At 36.8% G+C, this 26,696-nt stretch overlaps 8 protein-coding genes across 8 annotated transcripts in view; 7 read left to right on the top strand and 1 right to left on the bottom strand.

The window, feature by feature from the left end:
* LOC111710433 (probable ATP-dependent RNA helicase DDX20) overlaps positions 1–2,420 on the top strand; it is a 6,904-nt gene extending 4,484 nt beyond the window's left edge. The window contains exons 5-6 of the mRNA XM_023484522.1: positions 267–408; positions 594–2,420. Coding sequence (XP_023340290.1) covers positions 267–408; positions 594–2,402 — 1,951 coding nt within the window. The 3' untranslated portion in view covers positions 2,403–2,420. The remainder of the gene's footprint in view (positions 1–266; positions 409–593) is intronic.
* Positions 2,421–2,426: 6 nt separating this feature from the next.
* On the top strand, positions 2,427–3,646 carry LOC111710449 (multifunctional methyltransferase subunit TRM112-like protein). Its single transcript, XM_023484544.1, has 3 exons — positions 2,427–2,474; positions 2,528–2,623; positions 3,416–3,646. The coding sequence occupies exons 1-3, from the start codon at positions 2,427–2,429 to the stop codon at positions 3,644–3,646; spliced, it is 375 nt and encodes a 124-aa protein (XP_023340312.1).
* Positions 3,647–3,728: 82 nt separating this feature from the next.
* On the top strand, positions 3,729–4,765 carry LOC111710441 (40S ribosomal protein S14a; the record flags this gene model as incomplete). The annotated part of the gene is given in 2 exon segments (XM_023484531.1): positions 3,729–3,880; positions 4,310–4,765. Coding segments are annotated over 2 exon segments (444 nt in total), but the record flags the coding sequence as incomplete, so codon positions are not given.
* Positions 4,755–9,858, top strand: LOC111710440 (riboflavin kinase). The gene is made up of 4 exons (XM_023484530.1): positions 4,755–4,883; positions 7,213–7,338; positions 9,260–9,350; positions 9,596–9,858. The coding sequence occupies exons 1-4, from the start codon at positions 4,772–4,774 to the stop codon at positions 9,747–9,749; spliced, it is 483 nt and encodes a 160-aa protein (XP_023340298.1). The 5' UTR covers positions 4,755–4,771; the 3' UTR covers positions 9,750–9,858.
* Positions 9,859–9,869: 11 nt separating this feature from the next.
* LOC111710437 (N6-adenosine-methyltransferase subunit METTL3-like) lies at positions 9,870–11,930 on the top strand. Its single transcript, XM_023484526.1, is given in 3 exon segments — positions 9,870–10,697; positions 11,776–11,803; positions 11,806–11,930. Coding segments are annotated over 3 exon segments (897 nt in total). The 5' UTR covers positions 9,870–9,878; the 3' UTR covers positions 11,856–11,930.
* Positions 11,931–12,278: 348 nt separating this feature from the next.
* On the bottom strand, positions 12,279–17,908 carry LOC111710436 (diacylglycerol kinase epsilon). Its single transcript, XM_023484525.1, has 10 exons — positions 17,541–17,908; positions 17,095–17,242; positions 16,629–16,767; positions 16,105–16,504; positions 15,938–16,018; positions 15,167–15,315; positions 14,134–14,293; positions 13,576–13,733; positions 13,001–13,138; positions 12,279–12,436 (listed from the first exon to the last, which is right to left on the bottom strand). The coding sequence occupies exons 1-10, from the start codon at positions 17,746–17,748 to the stop codon at positions 12,410–12,412; spliced, it is 1,608 nt and encodes a 535-aa protein (XP_023340293.1). The 5' UTR covers positions 17,749–17,908; the 3' UTR covers positions 12,279–12,409.
* A 101-nt stretch (positions 17,909–18,009) lies between these two features.
* Positions 18,010–25,785, top strand: LOC111710432 (DNA mismatch repair protein Msh6). Its single transcript, XM_023484521.1, has 12 exons — positions 18,010–18,249; positions 18,875–19,182; positions 19,890–20,027; positions 20,117–20,298; positions 20,511–21,655; positions 22,298–22,420; positions 22,551–22,966; positions 23,200–23,483; positions 23,566–23,996; positions 24,146–24,330; positions 25,083–25,164; positions 25,296–25,785. The coding sequence occupies exons 1-12, from the start codon at positions 18,069–18,071 to the stop codon at positions 25,622–25,624; spliced, it is 3,804 nt and encodes a 1,267-aa protein (XP_023340289.1). The 5' UTR covers positions 18,010–18,068; the 3' UTR covers positions 25,625–25,785.
* Positions 25,752–26,696, top strand: part of LOC111710439 (mitochondrial inner membrane protease ATP23 homolog) — a 2,608-nt gene continuing 1,663 nt past the window's right edge. Inside the window, exons 1-2 of the mRNA XM_023484529.1 lie at positions 25,752–25,934; positions 26,240–26,330. Coding sequence (XP_023340297.1) covers positions 25,753–25,934; positions 26,240–26,330 — 273 coding nt within the window. The 5' untranslated portion in view covers position 25,752. The remainder of the gene's footprint in view (positions 25,935–26,239; positions 26,331–26,696) is intronic.

Genomic DNA, 26,696 nt, shown 5'->3' with positions numbered 1-26,696 from the left:
AAGAACACCCCACACTGAAAAAAATGGATCCGGATGGGACAGAATGTAAAAGGTAGGGATTGAATGGAACAGAATTTGAACGGATGGAACAGAATTTTAACGATAGAACATAATTACGAAAAAGTGACAGAATAGCGAAGAATGGTTTGACAGATTACGATTAGTCCGTGGATGTGGATGAAATGGGAAACATTAGAACTGAAGGAAAGGGGTTGACTTTTTTACAAATATAGTTTCCGTTTTGGTTTGAAATATTTATTGTTTAGTGAGTCTGGATTTGTGCATCCAAGTCCTATCCAACTAGCTGCACTACCTAACAGTAAGATTGGACTCGATATGATTGTACAGTCTAAATCTGGGACAGGGAAAACGTGTGTTTACGTTGTCACTGCACTGGAGATGATCAGGGTTAGTTGAATTTTTAATTAATTTATTTATTTTGTAAGGTTAATGTTTAAGATCTTAAATCAAGTCTTACTCCAAAGAAAAATAATATTGCGATTTTCGATAAGAAAAAAAACTTTTGATACGCTTTTTTCTTTCTGTCGTTTTTATTTCTATTTATTATATTCAAAATTTATCTATTTATTTAGAGTGATCTACCTGGACTTCAAGTATTAGTAATCGCTCCAACTAGAGAAATCGCGATGCAAGGTGTAGAAGTTGCTTCTCAGATCGGTTCTTCTCTCCCTCATGTGAAGATATCGTCATTTATCGGAGGTCTACCGGTTTCCGAGGACCGAGTGAAGGCCCAGTGCTGTCATCTTGCTGTAGGAACACCTGGTCGTCTTAAACAGATCCTTGACGAGGGAATCCTGAACCCTGATACGGTTCGGCTGGTTATTCTCGACGAGGCGGATAAACTCTTGGAGCCAAGTTTTCTTAAAGATACAACTCATATTCTAAACCTTCTGCCTCAGAACAAACAGGTTCTGGCGCTCTCCGCCACCTATCCGGAGGAGTTATCCAACCTTGCAGAGAAGTTTATGAGGTCACCTCAGCATGTTAGGTTGGGTAAGGAGAACCAGGTTCTTCATGGAGTGGCTCAGTTTGTTTTAGAGTTGGAGCAATCTCCCTCTAAACCGCGGCAAAATCAGATCAAGCAGGAAGCACTTCTTAAAATTCTCTCATCGATTCCTTACAATCAGTGCCTTGTCTTCTCAAACTTTCAAGTCATCGCACAGTCAACCGCAGATTTTCTAAATTCTCGTGGATTTCCTTCAATATTCATTTCTGCGGGACAAGACCAAATTCGCAGAATCCAAGCAATACAAACCTTTAAAACCTTCAAGTGTCGGATTCTATGTTCAACAGACCTAACTGCACGAGGCATTGATGCTGAGAATGTAAATCTTGTGATAAACCTTGATGTACCAGATGATCATAATACCTATCTACATAGAATAGGACGAGGAGGAAGGTTCGGTTCAAATTCTATTGCAATTTCTCTGGCCCCAGAAGGAAGAGATATGAAGAGATTAAAAAAGATTGTCAGTTTGACTGATTCTTCAATACGTATTCTACCAACAATCCTTCCCAAGAATGTGAGGAATGAGGTGTTACCAATCCTGAAAGGGTTATCTGAAACCGAACTCCAAGAAGCTGCAGAGGAAAGTAAATCGGAGAAATCTAGTAGGGAAGTCAAACTTAGCGAGGACCCGGATCAGTCCCACACAGAGAAGAGTCCTAAGCCCAAGACGGGGAACAAGATTAAGAGAAGAGGTAAGAAACATTCCTCATCTCCTGCCGTTGATAGCGCAGATCTTAAGGAAGAAAGTGGAGTAACGAAACCTGATTATGTTAAACTACTTGATACAATGCTAACCGGTCCTGTGGATCCAACCATATCATTGAAGAATTATACAGAACTCCAGAATATTGCTAGAAACCTTGGTTCCTCCTCCCTGCTCCGACCAGAGTCACGGTCTCCGGGCCTTAGTCTTGAGGCAAAGAAGAAAGTTGTGAACCATTTCTCCGAGGTTGTCCAGTGTAGGACGGACAGGGTTAACGAACAGATTTCAAAATGTAAAACTAACTTGAATTATAGATCAGTGACGGATATTTTGCAACAAGTTCAGACTGATTGGAAACCGGAAACTCTTAATGTTGTTTCCGGATCTGAGTCCAATAGCTCCGAATGTTCTTCCTCTGAAAGCGCGGATTCGACCAGTGAGAGTTCAGATTCAGATTCAATTTCTAGTGATGATGATGAGATCAACCCAGCATTTAAACCCAACCCAACCTTTCCTCCAAACCTTGGAGTCAATCTGCCTAGTGTAAACCTAACCCCTGAGCAGGATTCATATCTCCGATCCTGGATGCAGACTGTTGAACGACAAAGACAGATAATCCAGAGCCGTGAGTACTGGAGAGTGTTTGAACACTACCAGAGAAGAAATTGAACCTGATACATGTTTCAGAAAACAATGAAGCTTCTGACGCACAATATGTTAACCTCTAAGGCTATCAAAAAGGTAAAAAAATCAATTTAAAAAAAATAATAGTTTTAAAATTACATTTTGACAAGGTGAATACTGGATACCCGCTGCTGATTGAGGCCCGGGATGTAAAAGTAAGCGAGGTTGAGTTTAATCCAGATTTCATCTCGAGAATAATACCTAAGGTATTTTTTCTTTTCTTTTTAAAGATTTTAATGGGCCGCGTCAAAGGAATTGAGTCTTCACCACAAACTCAAATTTGCTACGTCATATATATTTGCTATCTGATGGTGTAAACCTTTGATATTTCAAACTTAGATTTTTTGATTCAACAGAATCATAGTTTAAAGTATCTAAAGTCTTCGACATGGGTTGCAAACTTATAAGGATTAGAAATCAGAGTGTGTGGTAAAAAATAGCAAGAGGTGGTTAAACCACGCAGACTTTTCTCTAACTTGAGCAAGCTCACACGGAGAATCGGTTTAATTTTAATTCAACTACTTCTATTGTTTAAATTCGGGCTTTTATGTCAAAAGTTGTCGTTTTTTTATATTTTTAAATCGTTAATGGCAGAACTCATTTCTGTGACCCTATATTCATTGTTTCCAAGGGTTGGGTCAAATTTTATGCACAGAATTCATCAATACACTATGAACTGATTTAGCAGTCTATTTTCATTCAATCTAATTAGGTTTATGTCGAAACAATATCTAAAGGTTTCGACATAAGAGAGGGGGGTTAGGCCAAGCAACTCTTGCTCTAATTATAACTCTGAACTGCGACTTAGACTTGAAAAATGGGATCAAATCTATGTTTTGGTGCATGTCCAGTTTCAGTGGTGTTTGTTTACAAACAACTATTATATGCATTTATACACTCACTAAAACTGAGTTTATTGTGTATTACCGATTTTCGTGTATTTTGAGTACAAAATTTTCTATTGGCCTCACCTTACCTTGCTTTGATCTGTACTTCAGGTTGACTGGGACTGTCTACGACGTGCTGCCGAGCAGCTGGGACACCTAGACGATCTACCGCAGGCAACACCAGCCAACTACGAGAACGACGAGGACTTCCTAAAGAAGGCTCACCACGCCCTCCTCGAGATAGAGCTGATCAACGGAAACCTAGTCTGTCCTGAAACCAGCAGAAAATTTCCCGTCTCCGACGGTATTCCGAACATGCTTCTCAACGAAGACGAAATCTAAATTTTTCCCGCATTTTTTAAATATCTTAAATTTTTTATTAACGTTCTTTGCTCTTTCCAGATCAAAAATGGCACCAAGAAAGGGAAAGAAGGAGACGAAGGAGGAGGTTCAGGTTCAGCTTGGACCCCAAGTACGTGAGGGAGAACTCGTGTTTGGAGTAGCGCATATCTATGCGTCCTTTAACGATACCTTCGTTCACATCACCGACCTCTCTGGCAGGGAAACCATCTGCAGGTCAGAAATTCACTAAAAATGATCCGTTGACGATCTGGTTTCTCTATTCTTCAAGAAAGGGGGGGGGGGGGCTTAACGATACATTTTCTTTTGCAAATAATATTATTATTATCATTATTAAATATTAATATTCAACTATTTGTGTAATTAAAAAACTTTTTTTCATTAATATTTATTTTTTTCATCAAACTTCCGAAATACTTTATCACGTTTCAATTGAGCAATCCCTCAATTTATATATTTTGTGTTAAATATGGGATTTTTTCGTTTTCTTATACGTATTACGGTTGTACGAAGTTTAAACAAAAACCATGTATGATGGAAGCCCCATATTTTGATTGCTCTAATTTATTTTGCTTGTTTAAAAATACTAAATTACTTGATAAAGTACGAATTTGTGTGTTAGTTGATTAAATTCTCTACTTTCAGGGTTACCGGAGGAATGAAGGTGAAGGCTGACCGTGACGAAGCTTCTCCCTACGCCGCTATGTTAGCCGCTCAGGATGTTGCCGAGAAGATTAAAACCCTCGGGATCACTGCGCTCCATATCAAGCTCAGAGCTACAGGAGGAAACCGAACCAAGACTCCTGGACCCGGAGCACAATCTGCTCTCAGAGCCCTCGCCAGAGCGGGGATGAAGATTGGCAGGATCGAAGATTGTACTCCAATTCCTTCAGATAGTAACAGGAAGAAGGGAGGTCGTCGTGGTCGCAGACTTTAATTTCCTTCTTTTTATTCTTGTCGCAAGATAACATTCTTGTCGCAAGATAACATTCTTGTCGCAAGATTACATTCTTGTCGCAAGATTACATTCTTGTCGCAAGATAACATTCTTGTCGCAAAATTTGATCTTTGTCAGGTCTAATCTTTGCTTGATCTTCTAGATATAAAATGGATGAAAGATCTGAGTGTGAGAAGCCTAGTTTATCAGGGCCGGAGTTTTTACCTCATTTTGCCGAAGGAAATATTGTGAAAGGGTTCGGGCGAGGATCTAGAGAACTAGGTAGAATAATTTACATTTTAAGACAAATAATCAGGATTATCTTCCTTCAGGGTCCAAATTTAATGAATTGTATAGGTTGTTGAAATATCTACCTCCGAGTCAAGTCCTGAATCCCCAATTCAAAGTTAAATATTCATGTGGATTTAAATCGATGATTTAGGAGTTGAACCGGTGGCGGTAGATAATTCAACAACCTTTCCAATTCATAAAATTCGGACCCTAGAAAAACAAAGATTGTTCAACCCATGTATTTCACTAAAACATCTTTTCCTTTCTCTTAGCAAACCTAGTACCCTTAGATTTAAGAGTCGTTTATTTGTCAATGATTCAAATCGTATTTTTTGCTTTATGAAAATTTTAAGGGTTATTCTGAAACCCCAACATTACAGATTTGCTGTAATTTAAGTTAATCCTCAGCAGTGCTTATATTTCATTTAATTTTGATGTAAGACAACTAAGAATAATAAACTAGACAACTAACAATAAGAACACCCCACACTGAAAAAAAATGGATCCGGACCCGGGTCCAGGTCATGAAAATTTCTTTAAAAATTTCTGATTTTTAAACAAAATAAAAATTTTAAAAATGATTTTCTTCTTTTTTCATCTATTTTTATGCTAAATCTCGATGACCTATTCAGCGATAAGAAATAAGAAATTGTTTGATATTCTCTCGTTTTAACAGATTTGAGTTTTAAGAACTTGCATTTTTATTTACAGTTTTTGATCGACATTTCGCCCCGATATTTCCCCCCGGATCCTATGCACTGATCCTCATTAAAATAATCATTTGCAGATTAATTTGTTTTATTACATCAAACTATCTTTTCATTCAATAGGAGACTTAGAACGATTTACAATCCCGATTTTGTTTTAATTCATCTTAGGTGGATAAATTTATTTTCAACCCTTTTCTTTTCCATCCTGACGAAAAGAAATATTCATGTTACTAATCCCTCACTTCCATCAGTGCTTAGGATCCATTTAATTTTGATGCGTATCCGGATCCTGGATCCGCACTGGGGAAAAATGGATCCGGATCCAGGTTATTTTCATAAAATTTACTGCAATTTTAACAAAGCTGAACTTTCAAATTTTTTGTCTCATTTTTTTCGCTTATTTTTATGCTAAAACTTGATGAACCATTCAGAAATCATGAAATTTTTGTTATCTTTCTTTTTTATCTAGTTCAGATTTGGGGTTTGAGAGTAAATTTTTTTTGCAGTTTTTTTGTTGATATTTTGCCCCTTGGATCTTGATCTGTAGATCCGCATATTTTTGCGGATCCGGATCCAGGAAGCCAAAATCTTGCGGATCCAGATCCTAAGCACTGCTTTCCATTTGTCCGTCTTGCCTATTCCTTTTAAATGTTCAGATTTATGTAATTTTGCTTTTTGTAAATTTAAATGTTATTCTGAAATACCAATCTTTTTAATTTAATGGGATTTAGGTCAATATAACAGTCATCCTTAGATTTATTTGTCATAAGATCTAATATTCCTGTTAATTTATCTTCACATTAAAAGAGAAAATTTCGCAGTTTTATAATCGTCTCAGTTGATCATTTAACCCTATCCCCGCTGGGGTACTTGAAAACCAGGATACGCTGGGGGGGGGGTCAATTTTGCCCCCCCCCCTCTAAATCCCATGTTTTATGTCCAAATATGACAAATGATACATCATTAGAAAGCTCTTGTGCTCTACTTTTAGAATCTGCAAAAAAATTTGCAAATTTGCGAAAATTGAATTTTTTATCGCAAAATCCAGTTTTATAGTAAAAATGTTTGCAAAAAAAAATTTGTCCAAAAAATGACAAATTATACATTTTTGAAAAGCCCTTGACCATGCCATTTCAAATATGCAAAAATTTTTGCAAAATTTTAAATAACCTGATTTTTAATCAAGAAAAACTAAAAATGTGCAAATTTCCTTTGACAGGTTTTTTTGCAAAAAAATATACAATTTTTTTTTCGCAAAACTTGTGCAATCCGTTTCCTTATGTCATAGGCTTTCCAAAAAGCTAAATTTTATCAAAACCTGACAAGTGAAAGTGGGTCAAAACAAAGATTTAGTTTGCTACAGGCAAAAGCAGTCATTCAGGCAGTGTGCCTGAGGACTCAGGCAGTTAGTATTAAAGCCCGGTTTTAGGCCTAAAGGGAGGGCTTTGGGTATGTAAGAAAAGTCAGAAAATTTCAACAGCCTCAGACCAATACTTTTTGAGTTATGTAAAAAAAACTTCAGGGGGGGGTCAACTTGAACCCCCCCCCCCAGCGGGAATAGGGTTAAATTCTTTTTTAATGGGGGAACAATTTCTAAATGTACTCCCTAGGATTTCCAACTGCTAACTTCTCTGAGGAAGTGATCGATAATCTTCCTAAGGAGTTAATCGGAGGAATATACTGGGGGTTTGCTAGCGTGGATAAAGGGACAGTGCATGGTATGGTGATGAGTATAGGTTAGTAATATTAGTAACAAACTAAAAGGTTCGGCGTTGCCCGGGGGAAAAAATAAATATAAAAAATTGTGAGAAAAATAAATTCAGCCCAGTCGGTCTAGCCGTTTGGTCGGCCAGAGGGAACATATGTATATATGAATGTCTTGCTTTATTATATAGATATTATAATAAATATTTAGGGCTTTCTACTAATTTTAATTGAGAACGTGAAGCTATCGCCATTTTTACCGAGGAATGTCCGATTCACAACGGTACTCGTTAAACCTTTGTCTGTTCATCGATGCGATGATATATGCAAAAAAATATTAAAAAATTACTTTTTATCAAGTGCTTTCTGTTTAAAAGTGAACAGGTAGGTCACTAACAGAATTCGCCACTTTTTAAGATAAATACTGCTTTATCTTCCTCATTGTTACTCAGATAGAGGTGGAATTGGTACCATTATATCGAATATGTAACTGTACAAATACAGGGTCACTTGAAAGTTATATAGTTTGTTTTTGAGACATAGAAGTTTATAAATTTAAAACTATGTTAATATATATAATATACAGAGTGGCCAAAATGTACGGATTGTACGGGTTGTACGGATTTTTTTATTTGTAACCCTAAAATTGTACGGATTTTTTTTCTTCAAATTGTACGGATTTTTATCCTGGAAATAAACCGTTTTTTTAATTTTCACTCATTTCAGCAAATTTTTCATGAAAATTTCAAAAAAAAAATTCTCGTGAAAATGAAGTTAGTTTAACTTTTTTTCTGCATTCTAAATAATATTAGATTGATTAATGTTCCAACTGACAATCAAAATTCATTCATAATTTTCGAGATATGTTCATTTGAGAACATGTACCAGAAGTGTTCATTTGAGAATATGTTTATCTATCTGTCTAGCTATATGTCTAGCTATCTGTCTAGCTATATGTCTAGCTATCTGTCTAGCTATATGTCTAGCTATCTGTCTATCCATCTGTATATCTATCTGCATGTCAGTTTATCTATCTTTTTATCTATCTGTTTCTCTGTCTATTTATCAGTCTATCTATCTGTGTGTCTGTTTATCTATCTATCTATCTGTCTCTTTATCAGATCTGAGAACATCCTCTCAGGTTTCTTCCGTTTATCTGGAAATCTTTTCATTTTTAGTTTAATATTAACTTTCTTTTAATTGAGTGTGCAACCCCTGTACCACGCTAATTTTAATTATATTAGATCCTAAATCTACACTCCACTCTTTCTAATTATAACTTAATCGTTTGTTTGTTAAATGGCCTAATTCACACCCATCTAAACAGTATTAAAAATTAGAATCAACGCTCTTTAGTTCTCTAGTTGTCTGGTTCTCTGGTTCTCTGGTTCTCTGGTTCTCTGGTCCTCTGGTTCTCTAGTTCTCTAGTTCTCTAGTTCTCTAGTTCTCTAGTTCTCTATTATCTAGTTCTCTAGTTCTCTGTTTCTCTGGTTCTCTGGTTCTCTGGTTCTCTGGTTCTCTGGTTTTCTAGTTCTCTAGTTCCCTAGTTCTCTAGTTCTCTAGTTCTCTAGTTCTCTAGTTCTCTAGTTCTCTAGTCCTCTAGTCCTCTAGTCCTCTAGTTCTCTAGTTCTCTAGTTCTCTAGTTCTCTAGTTCTCTAGTTCTCTAGTTCTCTAGTTCTCTAGTTCTCTAGTTTCTTAAATGTACGGATTGCATGGATTTTTTTCGAAAATTGTACTGATTGTACGGATTTTTTTCAAAAAAATGTACGGATTGTTCGGATTTTTTTTCGAAAATTGTACGGATTGTACGGATTTTTTTTCTGAAAATGTACAGATTTTTGTACGGATTTTTTCAAAAAAGTTTTTGCCATCCTGAATATATATAATATGTTAACAGTTCCCTACATCTTAAGATTATATTTTATCTAAGGAATTTATTTCCAATGTTGATAGGATGGAATCCGTTCTATAATAATGAGAAAAGAGCAATGGAAACCCATATTCTTCACAACTTTGACGGAGAACTGTATGGACAATGGCTAAAGTGAGTTTTTTAAATTCTTTTCTATTTGAAGAGATTGAATTAATTCTTTTTGTTTTGCATGTTGTACATGTTTAATACATTTTTATGCAAGGTACCTACCAATTTTTTTTTTAATTAAGCCTTTGCCCCGAAAAAATATTTTTTGAGGAATGTCGAGAGAAACAAAACAAAACAAATATTCTTGTGAAATACTTAATTTAAGTTTTATGGGGAAATCGTTGTATTATATTGACATATCATTTCAGAGTGATTATGGTCGGATACTTGAGACCGGAGCTGAACTACACCACCCTGGAGAACCTGAAAACTGCTATCCAAGGAGATATTGACAATGCTAAACTAGAAATGGAAAAACCCGAGTTTATCTCCTTCAAAACTCATCCATTCTTTTCCAGTTGACATTTAAACTCCTAAACCAGGGGTGACATAAATTTATACATAAAGTTAAACCCTTTGATCTGGGGATCTGCAGTCTTCACAATCTGTGATAAAATATTATAATTTCAGACTTTTCTCTTTAAACCCAAAATGGAGGACGGGAAAGGGGAAGTGGGCTTTCAGTCTAAAAGCCAAAGTCTCCGTGATAAAATGAAGAGACGACGTGAAGCTATACAAAACCTTGAAGCCTCCGCTATCTCCGGAACCCCTTATGAGCCCCCAGAACCTGCTCTAAAGAAACCTAAGGAAGAAACTAAACCTGTTATGTCTGAAGGACGTGTGAAACGGGACGGAAAGGAAAGACGGAGTACTGAGAAGAAGGACGTGGACGAGCTCCAGGCCCTGCTCTCCATGCAGTCCGCTAAGGAGAAGGAAGAGAGATCCCAGCAGGAGGAGATTCTAACCCTTCTGAGTAAACCTACAACTAAAGAGCTGAGTCTGATGGACACCTTCAAGAGTCAGGACGGGGGCGGAGTCAAGGAGTTTTGCTCCTACTCCACCAAGAAGGAGTGTATCAGGGTGAACAGAACTCGAGAGCCATGCGCCAAACTTCATTTTGTAAAAATCATCCAATGTCACACGGACGAAAGTCTGGGAGACTGCTCATTCCTCAACACCTGCTTTCACATGGACACATGTAAATACATTCATTACGAGGTGGACCAGTCCGATATAGACAAGAAGGTGAAGAAGGGCGTGGTCGGGTTAAGTGGGCGGAGCGGAGTTCTGGAGAGTACTAAACTCGTCCCGCCTCAATGGATTCAGTGTGATCTTCGTAATTTCAAGTTTGAGGTTTTGGGGAAGTTTAGTGTTATCATGGCTGATCCCCCCTGGGATATTCATATGGAACTTCCTTATGGAACGATGAGTGATGATGAGATGAGACAACTTCCTGTTCCTGGACTCCAGGTTGGTCGTTACCCACTCTTTTTAATCCAGCCAAGTTTCGCTCTCTAAAATATTCTTAAGATAATCCATTTCAATCTGATATGGGTGTACTAATTTTCTACTATTGATGACTGTTAATGTACATTTTTCGCCACTTTACAAATTGAGTACTTATTATCGTATTTTAATCCTAGAACTATCTACTAAGTTTGTTCACTATTTCTTCAACTGGTATTACTGATGATTTGATTCTTATTGATCTAAATTTGAATTTGTGGCAAGTTATTACTGACAGTTTTCTTCACTGAAATGGTTCAAACAAATTTGGGGGCTCAAATGGGGCATTCTACTTCCCTGCTTTTTCACTCATTTTTTAATATATTATTTCTCCGAATCTGAAATTTATTCGAGTTTAAACCACTTAAAAAATATTTTATGTTCGGAAAGATTTGTTTTGTTTGCTGTGAAAAAGAATTTCAATAAACATACACCCCATACTTCGTTTACTCTATGCCTCATTTGCTCAATTCAGAATGTTGCGTATTCCGGTAAATTAGTAGTTTCAGAATGAAGTTAAATTAATCAATGGATTTTAAAGCGTCATGACCGAATTCTTTTCTCTTCTCAATTTTTTCCTATTGCTAATATCACAAATGTCTTACAGCCAAAACTCAACATAATAATTATTAAGAAAAAGGAAATGTTTATGTTTTTATTTATTTTTAAGAACACAAAGTAGTACACATTTTTGTCAACACATGAACAAGACTAGCACAGTAAAATATTTATATACAATTCATCTTTGATCAAAATAACATTATCAGTGATATATAAAAATGAAATACTATAGTTTAAAAAATATTTGTTAATTAGAATTTTTACTTTGGGGGGGGGGGGTAATATCTTATGCTGTTATACGTCAATTTTAATTAAAATATTTAGTTATTTTCATTTAAAACGGTATTTGACAAAATTTAGGTTTATAACAAAGTTCTATGGTTTCATATATTTACTGTCTATGGCACAGAATTATTCTGCAGTTTCAGTTGCTCGTTATTTTCAGCGCAAATTTGCAATGAATAATTCTTAAAGTTTTCAGGATGAAGGCTTAATATTTCTCTGGGTGACCGGGCGAGCTATGGAGTTGGGACGCGAGTGCTTAAAGCTATGGGGATATGAACGTGTGGATGAAATTATCTGGGTTAAAACTAACCAGCTACAGAGGATAATTAGAACCGGGAGAACAGGACATTGGTTAAACCATGGGAAGGAACACTGTCTGGTCGGAGCCAAGGGAAACCTTCCAATAAATCGTGGCCTCGATTGTGACGTAATTGTTGCCGAAGTTCGAGCCACCAGTCATAAACCAGACGAAATATATGGTATTATCGAACGGTTGTCCCCGGGGACGCGAAAGATAGAAATGTTTGGCCGGCCACATAATGTTCAACCGAATTGGGTGACTCTAGGCAACCAACTGGACGGTATTGTGATTCATGATGAGGAGACCTTAGAACGGTGGAAAAAGATTTATCCTGATGGATATAATATTACAGAAAACTTCATTCTACATCCGAGACAAGAATAATCTTTGGTTAATTATACAATGATGAAATCACTAATTGCATTTAATATGTTAATAGCTTGTAAATGACTGTATCACAAAGTCTATAATATCTCTTGAATGTTTTCACTGGATTAAAATGAACTGGGTTGTTTAACTTAAATATTATTCATTTGTTCAGTCTTAGCATCGACACCTAAAATATAAAACAAATAAATGAATTTATTGTTACTTCTTTCTTTTAAAATACTAGAAATTCAAGGCGCTTCGCGCCCTTCTTTATAGCCTTAGAGGGCGCTTCGCGCCCATCTTCTAAATTAGTTGTGAACATGTTCTCTTTGTGTACATCGTAAAACAAAACAAAAATAATTCGCGGATTTTCACAAAAAATTTCGCGGATTTTTAAAAATTTAATGATCGAATTTTGATGGAGACAAATATTTGAAATTTTGATTTTTCATAAACCTTCCCTGGGGTCCCTGGATGTCCCACAAAAAATTTGGGCCTGATCGGTATAGCCGTTTTGACGTTTATTGGACACAAACAGACAGACAGACAGGCCAAATTTATATATAGATATCAATGTATGTGGTTCCTTTACTAATTATTCCATTTCCTGCAATAATATATCTTAGACAGAGAATATTCTTCCAAGTTTTTTTTCAAAAGTAATAATCCTTGCTTTTCTACCTTGTAAAAGGCAACATTGACCTCTGAATTAATTTCTCATGAAAGGTCCTAATTTTTCCCTATTATATACCTGTGAATAATGTGAGAGTTGAATAACTGCCGGATGTTGTTCCCAAGGTTCTCCATCTATCTGGAGAGGAACCGAATCCTCAATTTCTATCCGTACCTCGGTTGCCTGTCCGATCCGATGAGGTTCACTCAAACCAACCTGAGGTCAAAAATTGTGTATACAAGTTCATATCCGGCTTAATTGATTCCCCTGGGGGGTATACATCATATTTTCTGTACATCCACGGAATCTAACTTTATTAAAGTTAATGCTTGAGATATCGAGTTGTAAATATCTATTGGCAGTACTTTTTAGAAACTGTTAGTTTTAGCTGTAAGCAAAATTATTGCATTTTTGGCTTGTAAACATTACTTGAGGAGTAATCAGAATTTTAAAACTTTTCCGTAGGGAAACAACGTTATCTTCAATATTTTTAATCATATTACGGTTTCAAAGGTACCATTGTAAATCGGGCATTGCCATCTTTGCATGGAGAATCCTTGAAAATACGCTTACAGTTACTTTACAGAATGACAGAATATTAATAAAATAAAAAGGTTTGAACAAAATACAAATATGATATGTTAAATAATGACCTGCATCTGTGCTATATGAAAGCTGGAGTAAACGCAGAACACCTCTAGCTTCCTATCCGCGTAATCCTGCTGTATCTTGAAATCTTTGTGACCGGAACCCAGGGTCCAGGGCTCAACCCCAGCACCCCAAAATGGAATGTTTAAAATAACGACAGACTCTGAAATAAAAATAATCCATAAAATATCATGCTAACGACAATTTAAAACGGAGAATATTTTAAGTTTGAATTTTTGCTTTATTGTTTCTTTTTCTTTTTCGGGTAGTAATGGTTTGCTACAAAATAAAAATGGGTATTAAATGCTTTGATCCAAAGAAAATTTCAGAAGAATTTCATTCCATTCAACATCAAAAACTGTTTTGTTCAGAGACTAATAAAAAAGCCCTTTCAAAATTGACAGATATCCAAATTATTTTTAAAAAATTAATGAAATTAAGACGTGAAATTGTTATCTTAAACACTTTTGTTATATATTGACTTAATCTCAAATCAACTACCATGTCTAGAAAATCACTCTCTTTAATTCTCATCTAAATATTTTAAGTAACAGATATGTTACCTATATTTGGTAATTCTATTTTTTTTCCATCCATGAATAGATTTAACTTCTTGTTGAGGTGTTGACACTCCCTCTCTAGGACGTCCTTGGTCCCGTAGCTGAAGTAGATCAGCTTATTGATCAACCGGGATGAGAACAGATAGTAGGGAGACTCCCTCGCCTAGAATAATAATACTTTTTCTTTGATTGATTTTATCATAAATTCAAAATTACATTTTCTATGTATCCAAACACATTCAGAGATCTTCTTTGAACATAAAATTGCAAGACTCCTGTGACAATTTTTTACTTTTTTTTCTTGCCAGTTTTTAAAATAATTTGACAACATTATTCACGTTCTTAAATTATCTACTTGACAGTTTTAAAATAATTTGACAACATTATTAACGTTCTTAAATTATCTACCTAGCGGACCTTTTTGGACGTAATAATAAAGAGTTACTTTAAATAATGATTGAATTTACATTTACATATATTGTGTAATTTGTCTGACTATCCCAGTCGCTTAAGTCGTCTAATTTAAAGCGGTCTTCAAAAATATATACATGGGACGATAAGATAGGAATTTAAGCAATCTTAGGGAAACTTGATGTTCTTAATCAAGTAAATTGATTTGAACAGTAGCTTTAAAATAAACTTATTAAATGAAATTTTTAGTTGCTTTATAAATGTAGAAATTATTTACAGGATTAAAACCTCAGTAGCCTTAATACAAGATAGTAAGTCGTCACTTAATTCTCCTGTATATAACTATAAGGATTCACTCATGAGTGTTCATTGACCAAGCTTTCCAACAGCAGAGACACTTAGACATTTAAACAAAGAGCAGTTGTCGATTAATTGCTTCACTTTGTTTAAATATAAATTTGTAATTTGAAAAATGCCTGTTGAAAGCATTATTGCTAAAAATCGTATTCATTGTATTGATATTATAGTCGACCACTGTAATTAAAATGCTTTCTTATTTAAATTATGCAAAATGTTGAATAGAAACTCGCCCCCCTTCAGGTTTTAGAACTTTCATAAAGCCAACCTTATGAAAGTTATGAGTAACCAAGGCATCAACTCCAATGCTAAGATAGTTGTTCATGTATATTGTGGAGTTGGGGAGTCTTATTCGTAGATGTCTCTTCGGGAGTACTTCAACCTTCCATCGATCCAGTTTCACCGTTTCTCCTTTTTCTGAACATTTAATTTCGGTAAAAGAACAAACCAACTTTTCTTTCATATTTGAATTTTTATTTTTTATTTCTTTTTATGATTATTTGCAAAGTAACTAAAAACATTCTGAGAATTATTTGACTGGTAAATTGAAAAGGTAATTTTGTGATACTTTTTTAAAAAAATTATTGATATAAAAGTTATTTAATTGTGAAATATCTGTTAATATATTTTAAAATCCAAAACATTTACATTTTAGAGTAAAAAAATAAACATAATTTTTTTTTATTAGTATAATTTTAGAAATATTTCATTGATCGATAAGTTTGTTATTAATTTATTTGTTATTTGTCCTAATTACTATATACTATTAGTTTTTAATTTAAGTAAATATTGAATCATATTGAATCGTATCATATTTCAATTTACTAACGAACTAAAATATGAGATTTTAAGGTTCCGTGAATGTAAGAAATAAGCTAAGTAAATTATGTAAAGTCGTCTCTAAATCTCATAATAAGCTAAGTAAATTATGTAAAGTCGTCTCTAAATCTCATAATAAGCTAAGTAAATTATGTAAAGTCGTCTCTAAATCTCATAATCTTATTTTTAGTTGATAACCATGTATTATTTATACAATTACCTATGTTTGCCATATACTTGTTGATATTCTCAGAACAATCAGAACCTGAACCATAACCCAGGGTTCGAGCTAAATCATTTCCTGAAATTGTTTTAAAATAATATCAATAATAATAATGATAGTTTAATTTTTCTAAATCAAATTCTAAATATTTTAGTTAAAATCACCTGTTCCCAGAGGAAATATTGAAATGATTGGTTCAGTTTTCAATTTTAATTTCTCCGCTGTGTTAAGAAGCCAGCCAACTGTTCCATCCCCTCCGCATACCAGTATAGTACAGGGAACAGGAGATGCAAGTTGGCACCACTCCAGGACCTCCTCCATCCTACCCTCGGCCAGGTCAATCACCTGGGACGGATTTAGTTGTCTCCGGAACGCTGCAAGGATGTTGCCGCAATCACTGCTCCCAGATTTTTGATTCCCAACGACGATCAGTGGACGAAATTCCTTGTTTTTAGGAAGGACGAGAGCAGAGATGACTTTTCGGCGAATCGTCCGTCCGGTTTTGACCACCACGGATTCCGGGGGGACGATAAAGTTTTTAAACCTTCCAAGATCACATTCTTCCTAAAATGAGCCAAAAATACAACTTTTCCGAAATACCAGATTAAGTTCTGAGTTGCAGCATTATTCGAAGTGTCTTCTTAATGCACAAAATTTGTTAAATTGTTGATTTGAAAAAGGGACTGACCTGTATTTGCTGTTTGCAGTCCACATGGACCTTTCTCTGGCACCAAATACACTGGAAGTCTTTGAGTCCAGGTCCATCTCCGGCAGGATCCTCACATACGTCACAGATAGAGTCCAGGGGTAGGTTTCCTTCAACCCACCTAAACCGGAAAGAAATATATATAACTGCTCACATCACGGATGTATACAGGAATTATTCTACTGGGTGGGGGGGGGGGTCAAACTTCCGAAATTGTAAAATCGTTCTTTCAGATGAACGAGTTTTTTCTGTCTCACAATAATCAAAAGCGTAAAACATAGAGAATCTTAAATTCTGTGGTACAGAGTCAGAATCAGAACCAAAAATCGTGCCCCCATTTTTAAATAGTATTTGTTTAAACAAATGCTAAATTCAAAACGAATTTTAAATATTATAAGAAAAACGAATTCGACAATCATTTTCCAATTATCATGCACTGAACAATTACCTATGTTTCCGTTCTCCTTCCATCTTCGAGGTTGCCTCCTCTACAGTTCTAGCTCGAGATACAGATTTACACGGAGTTCTTCGATCCACTGTTCGGATACATTTAGTAGTTGTACATGCTGCCGCACCACAAACAGTACAGCATTGACCTCCACAAAACAAATCAGTTATTATTTATGCAAGATCAATTGAAGGTCGAGAGTCTGGAATTAAAACTAATAACGGGGTTTACAACAGTAAACTTGAAATTTTAATCTAATCAAAATGTTAAAGATACTTTAGTTTTTTTTTTTGACTCGAAAAGTGTTTATTTCTGCGAGATCCTCCTTTGCGTCTTAAAACCAAGAAATGCGGCAGCTAGGACATGCAAGGGGACCGATCGCGCCACAGATAGAACAGACTATAGTGGGCTGGGCGCTTATAATACATCAAAAGAGAGTCACTGACCTGTAGCGGTGAACAGAAAGGTTTCGCATCCATTGCAGTGAAGCGGGAAGTCTATGATGAACTTGTTTAGCGTCCATCTGTGTCCGTTCCTGTTGTCTCTGATGTTGAGTACTGTGGGTGGTGTTGCCAACAGTTTAGAGAGAATCAGCATGAGGAACAGGATAAGAAGGGTGTACACAAAACTGTCCCAAGTCGTTAACTCAAACATTTTCAGAATCGATGTTTCAGTAATTGTTTATTAATGATTTACAAGATTTACTCTCTATTAAACTTATTAAACCAGTATTATGATATATTTTTTCAAATATCATCATAGGACGCCACATATCCAGAATTTACTCCTGTAGCGTAATACTAATGTTTTAAAAATTTAATGACGTTATGGTGGAAAACTTTGCAAGCGCGTCCTTCTCAATAGAAAATCGCGGCATTTGATATTCGGCGCCTGAACAGAAAGTTGATTGAGACAAGAAAAAAATATCCTTATATTTTGTAAAAACTTTAAATCTAACATTGTCATTTTCAGATATGCAAACGTCATTACTAAGTTTTTTCACCCGCACCCCGAAAGGGTCTCCTCAGCAGCCCAAGGGATCTCCTAAAACCCCCCTTGGATCTAAAGTAAGCAACGGAAAGGGAGATCAGAATTCGCCTCTATCATCTAAATCTGCTAATGCCAAGGTTGGCGCCAACCCAAAATACCCTCCAGGTAAGGAAATAGAAGGATTTTATAAGTTAACTCCCCCCCCTCCCCCCTCCTCCTAACACTTCTTCTTTTTGGGGTAATAGATAACATGATGTTGTTATTGCAATTATGGAATTTTCTTAAGATCGTGGTTCAGGAAAAGAAAAGAAAGTGAGCCGTGGAGCAACGGCTCATTACTGGTAAATTGCTCCCCTTAGGGGGGAAGGGTTCGGAAAACGGAGAGACTTTTAAGTTGCCCCACCACTGGAAACTTCCGGGTCTGTCCTGGAGAACGATTTTTGGACCCCCCTCCTATCGATTTTGTAATGACCACTTTTTTCAGCCAAATTATTATAATTTATTTTTTATTATTTTAGGGTTAGGTTAGGTTATGACATTTTCTGGGCCGAGCGCTATGGCTAGGACAGGCTAGGTGGCCGACGCAGCGGGTAGGATAGGCTAGTGGGCCGAGCGCCCTGGCTAGGACAGGTTAAGGGGCCGGGCGCTGCGGCCACATGACCATTTATATCCATGTGTTACATTTGAGATCCATGTACAAAATTGATTGGAGATGGGGGGGGGGTCCAATACTTAACTTCCTTATTCGTTTATGTCGCTGTTAATAGTTCACATACTTTTATCCTTCTAGGTTCCTTGGTTTGGTCTAAGCTACAAGGTTACCCTTGGTGGCCGAGTCTTGTCTGCGATCATCCGACAGAGAAACGATCCTTCCGCAAACAAGAACTTCACGTTCAGTTCTTCGACGATCCCATCACCCGGGCCTGGGTCAACATAGATCTGATAAAACCCTTCAACGAGAAGGTTGGGAGGGGAGAGGGAGCAGATCAGACTTGGGATAAAGGGTTGAAGGACGCAGAGAAGGTTGCGGAGCTGAGTAATGAGGAGAGGTTGGATCTACTCCTGGTCCAGCATTTACCTAGCGATGATGAGTGGGAGGTAAATTTTAGATTTTACAGGATAAATTCAGAACTTGAGATTTAGATCATAATCTTAATCAAGAAATTTTTCTTTTTTGATTTTCTTCCCAATTTTTTCTCGAAATAAAAATACAAGATAAAAGTCGAAAATTGAACCCTGAAATACTTTTTCACTTTATCTTGTAAAATATCTGGGACCAGATTTAATGAAAAGCGAGATATAGTTGAAACCTTTCTTTTCAGCTTAACCCAGTTAACAAAAGAAGTGGTTCAAGAAGTGGTTAATCTAATCTAGTTTATTTTGTTGGGACAAAAAGAGCCGAAAAAAGATTACTTCAAAAGAAAACTGAAAGGCCAAATAAGAAAAAAAATAATCTATGAAAAAATTTAAAAAAAAAAAATTAATTAAAACGTCAAAAAATAAAAAAAGAAAAATGTCAAGGAAGAGAAAAAATAAAAACTCTACCAAAAGAAAAAAATAAATGTCCCTTATTTTTAATCTTGATTCACTGGATATTCGAAATTATTGAATATAATTTACTCTGTATATTAATGTGATATATGCAACCATATGAATATCATGTCAACAATCGGAAATTTTCTTATATACTCCGCCAGGAGTCCTGAAAATAATCCTAACATAAACATAAACATAAACTTAGTATACGCAATTCAATTATGTCTTGCTGGTCCCGGTAATGAAAATAAATAGGTGTTTTATCGTAGGAGGAAGTTGAAGAGGAAGTGAGTCCCGGAAGTAAAGAAAACAAACCGGAAGGAGAACCTGTCAAGAAGAGGAGAAGAATTATAGAGCTGGACAGCGATGACAGCGGAGACGATGAAACCTTTAACCCGACCAAGAAGGTGACAGATCCAGTTGATCTTAGAGGTTAATTTTGGGAGAGAAATCTCATTTTTTTCTTAATTCTGTATCTCTGATTTGAATTTTACAGGACCTCCAGGAGCTTGAGGAGGAGGATCATGTGACCTCGGACGAGGATGAAGCGGAAAGTGAACCTGAACCTTCATCCGAGGACGGATCTCCAGTAAAATCTGGGATAAAGAGGAAGAGAAAAGAGAACTCTGGTCCAAAGAAGAAACCCAATTTGATCAAACCTGTTTCAACTCCAGTTAGGTGCATGGGGATAAAAAAAAATTTATTCTAATTTTAATTAATGTTCAATGTTCACTATCGCAGAGTTTTTCTTCGTGAAACGAAGAGTTCTACAATTTCGAAAATCTTAATTTTGAAAATTTATATTTTGTCGAAATTCGCTTAAGTATTCTAGAATGTGAGTCATTATTAGAGATTAGACCAAACCTTAACTGATAAATCTTATTTTTTAGTAAATTTGCAAAGATGATGGCAGGAGGCTCATCTACTCCTGGTCTGTCCTCTCTCTCTCCGAGCATCTTTGGTTCCAAGTCCGACTCCTCCCCTCTGCCTAGTGTAGGCGAGAGTACTAAGAAGAAACTTGCCATGTTCGGAGCTACTGCTCCGGAGCCGGAGGATGATGTTAAAAGCTTTAAACACACCGAGCTTCCCTTTCTCCGACCGGAAAACATCAGAGATGCCGACGGACGAAAGAAGACGGATCCTGATTACAATCCCAGAACTCTCAAGGTTCCAGATTCGTTCTTGAAAGACCAATCTCCGGGTCAAAGACAGTGGTGGGAGCTGAAATCTAAACTTTTCGATGTTGTTCTTTTCTTCAAGATGGGGAAGTTCTACGAGCTGTTCCACATGGACGCCGACATCGGGGTAGCAGAGCTCAACATTATCTATATGCGAGGAGACGTTGCACACGCCGGGTTCCCTGAGATAGCTTACGGAAGGTATGCTGCTACACTGGTGGAGAAGGGTTACAAGGTTGCAAGGATAGAACAGACTGAAACTCCTGCAGATCTTGAGGAACGGTCTAAGAACGCTCCCAGAGGAGTGAAGGTTGACAAGGTTGTACGGAGAGAGGTTTGTCAAATGAGCAGCAAGGGAACACGAGTCAACAATTATCTGGACAGTGATAACTTCGAAGGGGATCCTAGATATCTTCTCGCTATCTGCGAAAACTCCGGAGCAACCCCAACCTTCGGGGTCGCTTTCGTGGACACCACAATTGGTATCTTCCACCTTGGACAGTTTTCAGACGACAAGAATCTCTCTAGATTGAGAACTCTTACAGCTCATTTCCCTCCAGCGGAGATATTGTTTGAGAAGGGTGGACTCTCCAACACCACAACCACCTTCCTTACTTCCAGCCTACCCGGAGCCAGGAGGGAGGGTTTAAAGAGAGGTTCAGAGTTCTGGGAGTCGGATAAAACTCTAAATGTTCTTGTAGAGAAGGAGTATTTTACTGGAGAGGGTGATGAGATGGTTTGGCCGGAAGCTCTTCAGGAGTTTATTGATTGCTCTGACTCCAAGGTTGCGCACGCAGTTAGTTCGGGAGAACTCGCTGTGCGCGCTCTAGGAGCAATTGTGTGGTATTTAAGTGCAGGTATTAATTTAAGGACAGTTAACGTTATTTTATGTGGCCTTACAATTTATGACATTGTCGGTTCAGATTTGACAGTACGCTTTCTCACAAATTATTCTGTGCCAGATTTAAATTATTCTGTGCTAGATTTAAATTATTCTGTGCCAGATTTAAATTATTCTGTGCCAGATTTAAATTATTCTGTGTTAGATTTAAATTATTCTGTGCCAGATTTAAATTATTCTGTGCCAGATTTAAATTATTCTGTGCCATATTTAAATTTTTATTTAATTTTTTTTACTTTAAGGGACTGTAAGCGTAATTTCAAGTAACCCTCTATGCGAAGATTGCAATATCCGATTTACAACGGAACCTTTGCAACCTTAATCTGATTATAAATGTTGAAGATACTGTCGTTTTTCTGACTCGAAAGGGTTCATTTTTGCGAGTTTCTCCATTGCTTCTTATAAGCAAGAAATGTGCAAGTCACTTTCGAAGTGAAGCCGAAAATGAAAATAAACAAAATAAAGAGACAAAAGAATTGATATCTGATTCATACTTGATTAGACAAAGCTTTCAAGGGTACAGTTGATAATCTTTCTTTACTTCAAAGTACGTGTGTAGTGCCTTTATGCTTTCTCGGAACTAAACAAATTTGTGCAGGATATTTGGATCAGGAGCTTCTTAGCTTGAAGAAGTTTGAAGGATACGTTCCTGTAGATTTCTCCGTCCCACCTCCTGCGGAAAAGATTAAAACTGGACCCACAGGAAAATATATGGTTCTAGGCAAGTTTTATACCTTTTTTTAATAATTAAGTTTAAAATAAATTATTATTGTCTAATCACTTTTATTTAATGAAGAACTATTTATATGAGATCGTTTTACAGTGATTAGATTCTTATGACAACGTTTCAGATGGAATAACTATTCGTAATCTCGATCTGGTCTCGGGTCCTACTGGAGATACTGAAGGAACACTACTTTCGAGGTTGGACACATGTCTAACTGCTATGGGAAAACGTACCCTGAGACACTGGGTTGTGACCCCCTTGCTCCAACCCTCCGCTATCAAGCAACGCCAGACAGCCGTGAAGGAATTAATGCAGTTGGGAGAAGCCGGAGAAATTCGAACCCAGCTCAAGAAGGTTCCAGACCTGGAGAGACTTCTCTCCAAGATTCACACTGCTGGAGACATGAAGAGGAATCAGTCCCATCCTGACTCCAGGGCTGTCATGTTTGACGGGAACGTGTACAGCAAGCGTAAGATCATGGATTTACTGATCTGTCTTGATGGATTCAAGAAATCTATGGAAATCATGAGTTTACTTCAGGTAATACCCTCCCCCCCTCTCTTTCTGATAGATTTTTTTTACAATTTTGGGTTTCAGTTTTCTTTGATTATTTCTGGGCCCCATTTCCCCCTCATTTTTTTAAAGGGCACCACCCGTGATTTTACTAGTAAAGATTAGGTAGATAGATAGATAGTCATTGTCCTTTTAAAAGGGAGCAGGGGGTGTGCTGGAGACGGTCATTTAATTAGAACTCAACCAGATTCATATTCCAGGGAAAGGAGTTTGAATCTAAAGTTCTAAAGAACATAACACAGTTTGAGAGTGATGGAGGTGAGTTCCCTGATATGTCGGAGCTCCTTCAGTTCTTCGACAACGCCTTCGACCATAACAGCGCCAGAAAGGAGGGGAAGATTATCCCTAGCGAAGGAGTGGATTCTGATCTTGACTCTGCTAACCAGGAGCTCAAGCAGATCAAGAAGGAGATGGATGTGTACTTGAAGGAGCAAAAAACACATTTCGGATGCGAAGTCAAGTATTGGGGAACTGGAAAAAACAGGTATTTAATATTTAACAGTTTTTTCAATTCAATATTTTCTCATACTAGCTTATCTAAAATGTTTGGTGGATTTCCGATTTAGGTATCAGCTTGAGATTCCTGTAGAGCGTGTAAAGAAGGCAGGGGAGGAGTACACCCTCGCCAGCGGGACCAAGAAGGTCAAGAGGTACGTCACGGAGGAGACGAAGGAGTTTCTGCTCCGTCAGCAGGCCGGAGAAGCTTGTAAAGAAGCAGCTCTTCAAGATATCCAGAGGAAGATGTTCTTCCAGTTCTCCAAGCACGCGAATATCCTGAGGAAAGCTATTGGTTGCATCTCTCTCCTGGATAGTTTACTCGGCCTAGCAGGATATAGTAGTAGTCTGGAGACTAGTTGCTTCCCGGAGATATCCGAGGATGCGTCCCAGTCTATAGATATCAAGGAGGGGAGTCATCCCTGCTTAGATCTTAAAGGAGAGGCGTTTATACCTAATGATACTTTGCTGGGAGGAGACAGAACTCTCATCATTTTAACCGGTAACAGCCTAGTTCAACTAGTTTTTGTATTTCTTTTAAAGATAAAAAGAAGCAGAACATATTTTTCAATACAACAAAATTCTTTTCTTTTAACTATTGCCTTTGTGATTCATTTTTCACATACTTAAATAAATTTTACAATTTATCAGGACCTAATATGGGTGGTAAATCTACCCTGATGCGACAGACTGGTCTGCTCGTTATCCTGGCTCAGATAGGTTGCCAGGTTCCGGCCTCAGAGATGACCTTGACTCCAGTAGATCGTATCTTTACTAGGTTGGGAGCTCAGGATAATATTATAGGAGGAGAGAGTACATTCCTTGTAGAGATGCAGGTGACTAAATTTGCCTTGTTCTAATTTCAGCTTTTCCCTTTTCCTCGACCTAGTCCTTTTACTTCTCCTTGTCATATTTCTTGTCCTACTCGTTTTCCTTTTCCTTGTCATATTTCTTTACATAGTCGTTTTCCTTGTCCTTGTCCTAGTCATTTTCCTTGTCCTAGTCCTTTCCTTTGTCAAAGTCCTTGTCTTTTTCGGCTCAGTAAAATAAGATATAATTATAAAATATATATAAACACAACATATACTTATAAAACAAATACTTACAAAATAGATAAGTTACAAAATATATAAGTCACAAAAGATATAATCACAAATCTATAAAAGAAGAAAATTACAAATAGTTTGTTTATTTAAACAATTCATTGAGACTATATTTGGTTTATTTGAACTATTTTTTATGGTTATTTAAACTACTAGCCGCAGCGCTCGGCCCAGAAAGTGTCTTAACCTAACCAAACCCTGAATATACATACATTTGAACTATTTTTTGGTTCAGTTGAACTAATTTTATGTTCAAGTGAACAAGAAATTGTATTACTTCATGGTTAGGGTAGGTTAAGACAGTTTCTTGGCTGCGGCTAGAACAGGGTAGGGGGCCGAGCGCTAAGGCTAGGAGTTCAAATAAACATAAACATAGTTCTACTGAACCACGATTGAACTATTTTCTGGTTCAGGTTAACTAGTTATTTAATTTCTTTGTTAGATTATTAGGTTACTGATGAGATATCTAATATATATATTTTTAGGAGACGAGCACAATTCTCCAGCACGCCAGTCAACACTCTCTTGTTCTTATTGATGAGCTGGGTCGTGGAACAGCTACATACGGTAAAATATTGATTTGAACTTGGCTGTCATCTTTTGAAGCAGTATATAATGGATGCTTTATTGAGTTTAACATAATTATATTTATTTGCTAAATTTTATTTTATTTATTTTTAATTTTATTTTTCGAATAGATGGAACTGCCATTGCTGGTGCCGTTGTGACAGCCCTGGCTAAACGTGGCTGTAGAACCCTGTTTGCCACCCACTACCACAGCTTGGACCTGGAGCAGACCAAGAACGTGTTCTCCGCTCACATGGCCTGCATGGTGGAGAACGAGGGCCACGAGGACATCACCCAAGAGACGATCACTTTCCTGTACAAGCTCGTGGACGGACCCTGTCCCAAGTCCCATGGTTTCAACGCGGCCAAGTTGGCCGGCCTTCCGGACTCCATCATCAGACGAGGGTTCGCCAAGGCCCTAGAGTTCGAGGAGAATGAAAAGAAGAACAGAAGCGTTTAAATATTCATTCTAAAACCTCCCATTTTTATACAAACAGTTCAAACTTATTTTATATTTTCGAAAATTATATTTTCCTGTGTGATATTTTAAAGTCATGTATATCGAGTCTCTCTCCATGGTTCCTACTTATGAAAAGTTTTATTTATTGCCATTTTTTTAGATTTAAAATGGTGGTCGCTCCTAAAACAGCTGTCCAAGAAGATGAGGAGAACTGTGAAAGATTATTGGTTTCCGTAATTAAATCATCTCCTATGATCTCTCTCCTTTTATCTGCGATGAGTCGGGCAGGATGCAACTTTAATATATCAAGGGATGGATATAAACAAACAAAAAACGTAGTATTGTTCAATCTTATATAAAGTCAATGGTCTCACAATCCGGGAACTTTTGAATATACGGAACAAGCTTATCTCATTCCTTAAATATAATCCGATTTAACCCTTTTAAGATCAGTTTCTGACTGATGAACATTCAGAGATTTCACCAACGAGAGGCAGAATATTTTCAACCAATAAAAAGTCATCTAATATTCCAGTATTTCGAATTTTAAAGCTAAGCTCAAGTTTAAGCTTAGAAGTTTCCAACTCCGTATTTGAGTTTAAACCTATCGATTAGACACGTGAGCTGTGAGAAATGTCAACCTGGATTAGCGGGAGGATTTGACCGGGAAACCAATCAGATAGTTCTTTGTACAGGATACTGCAGGGTAGGTACAAGGTGTGTTTGATCAAGAATACGAATTATATTGGAATTTCTTTATTGGAGAATTTCCGTGATTGATAGCTTGTTGGAAAGGAAAGTTGTTAGTGTTTGATTGCATTATAAAACAATCTGCTGAGTAAAAAACTCAGTTTTCCACCGTCAATTGAGTAGAACCAAATCAGGGTACCCCGGCCAACAAATGCAATCAAACGCTAACAACTCTTCCTTTCCAATAAGCTATTAATCACGGAAATTCTCCATTAAATAAAGAAATTCCAATATAATTCGTATTCTTGATCAAACACACCTCGTAGATACATTAATACAGTTAATTTCGTGAAATTTCCTATTTTTCTTCCACACACACACA

Source organism: Eurytemora carolleeae, unplaced genomic scaffold, assembly GCF_000591075.1.
Source record: "Eurytemora carolleeae unplaced genomic scaffold, Eaff_2.0 scaffold973, whole genome shotgun sequence".
NCBI classification, from domain to species: domain Eukaryota; kingdom Metazoa; phylum Arthropoda; class Copepoda; order Calanoida; family Temoridae; genus Eurytemora; species Eurytemora carolleeae.
This window is presented reverse-complemented; position numbering and strand designations above follow the sequence as displayed.

Bases quoted from the DNA above. Each gene is read 5' to 3' on its own strand.
- LOC111710449 (XM_023484544.1), top strand. From the start codon at position 2,427: ATGAAGCTTCTGACGCACAATATGTTAACCTCTAAGGCTATCAAAAAG. The intron at 2,475-2,527 runs GTAAAAAAATCA...CATTTTGACAAG, and splicing joins CCTCTAAGGCTATCAAAAAG to GTGAATACTGGATACCCGCT. The intron at 2,624-3,415 runs GTATTTTTTCTT...TCTGTACTTCAG, and splicing joins TCTCGAGAATAATACCTAAG to GTTGACTGGGACTGTCTACG.
- LOC111710440 (XM_023484530.1), top strand. From the start codon at position 4,772: ATGGATGAAAGATCTGAGTGTGAGAAGCCTAGTTTATCAGGGCCGGAG. The intron at 7,339-9,259 runs GTTAGTAATATT...CAATGTTGATAG, and splicing joins TGGTATGGTGATGAGTATAG to GATGGAATCCGTTCTATAAT. The intron at 9,351-9,595 runs GTGAGTTTTTTA...ATATCATTTCAG, and splicing joins CTGTATGGACAATGGCTAAA to AGTGATTATGGTCGGATACT.
- LOC111710436 (XM_023484525.1), bottom strand. From the start codon at position 17,748: ATGTTTGAGTTAACGACTTGGGACAGTTTTGTGTACACCCTTCTTATC. The intron at 16,019-16,104 runs GTGATTTTAACT...AAACAATTTCAG, and splicing joins AATATTTCCTCTGGGAACAG to GAAATGATTTAGCTCGAACC. The intron at 13,139-13,575 runs GTCATTATTTAA...TTTTGACCTCAG, and splicing joins TTCATATAGCACAGATGCAG to GTTGGTTTGAGTGAACCTCA.
- LOC111710432 (XM_023484521.1), top strand. From the start codon at position 18,069: ATGCAAACGTCATTACTAAGTTTTTTCACCCGCACCCCGAAAGGGTCT. The intron at 20,028-20,116 runs GTGACAGATCCA...TGAATTTTACAG, and splicing joins CCTTTAACCCGACCAAGAAG to GACCTCCAGGAGCTTGAGGA. The intron at 22,421-22,550 runs GCAAGTTTTATA...ACAACGTTTCAG, and splicing joins AGGAAAATATATGGTTCTAG to ATGGAATAACTATTCGTAAT.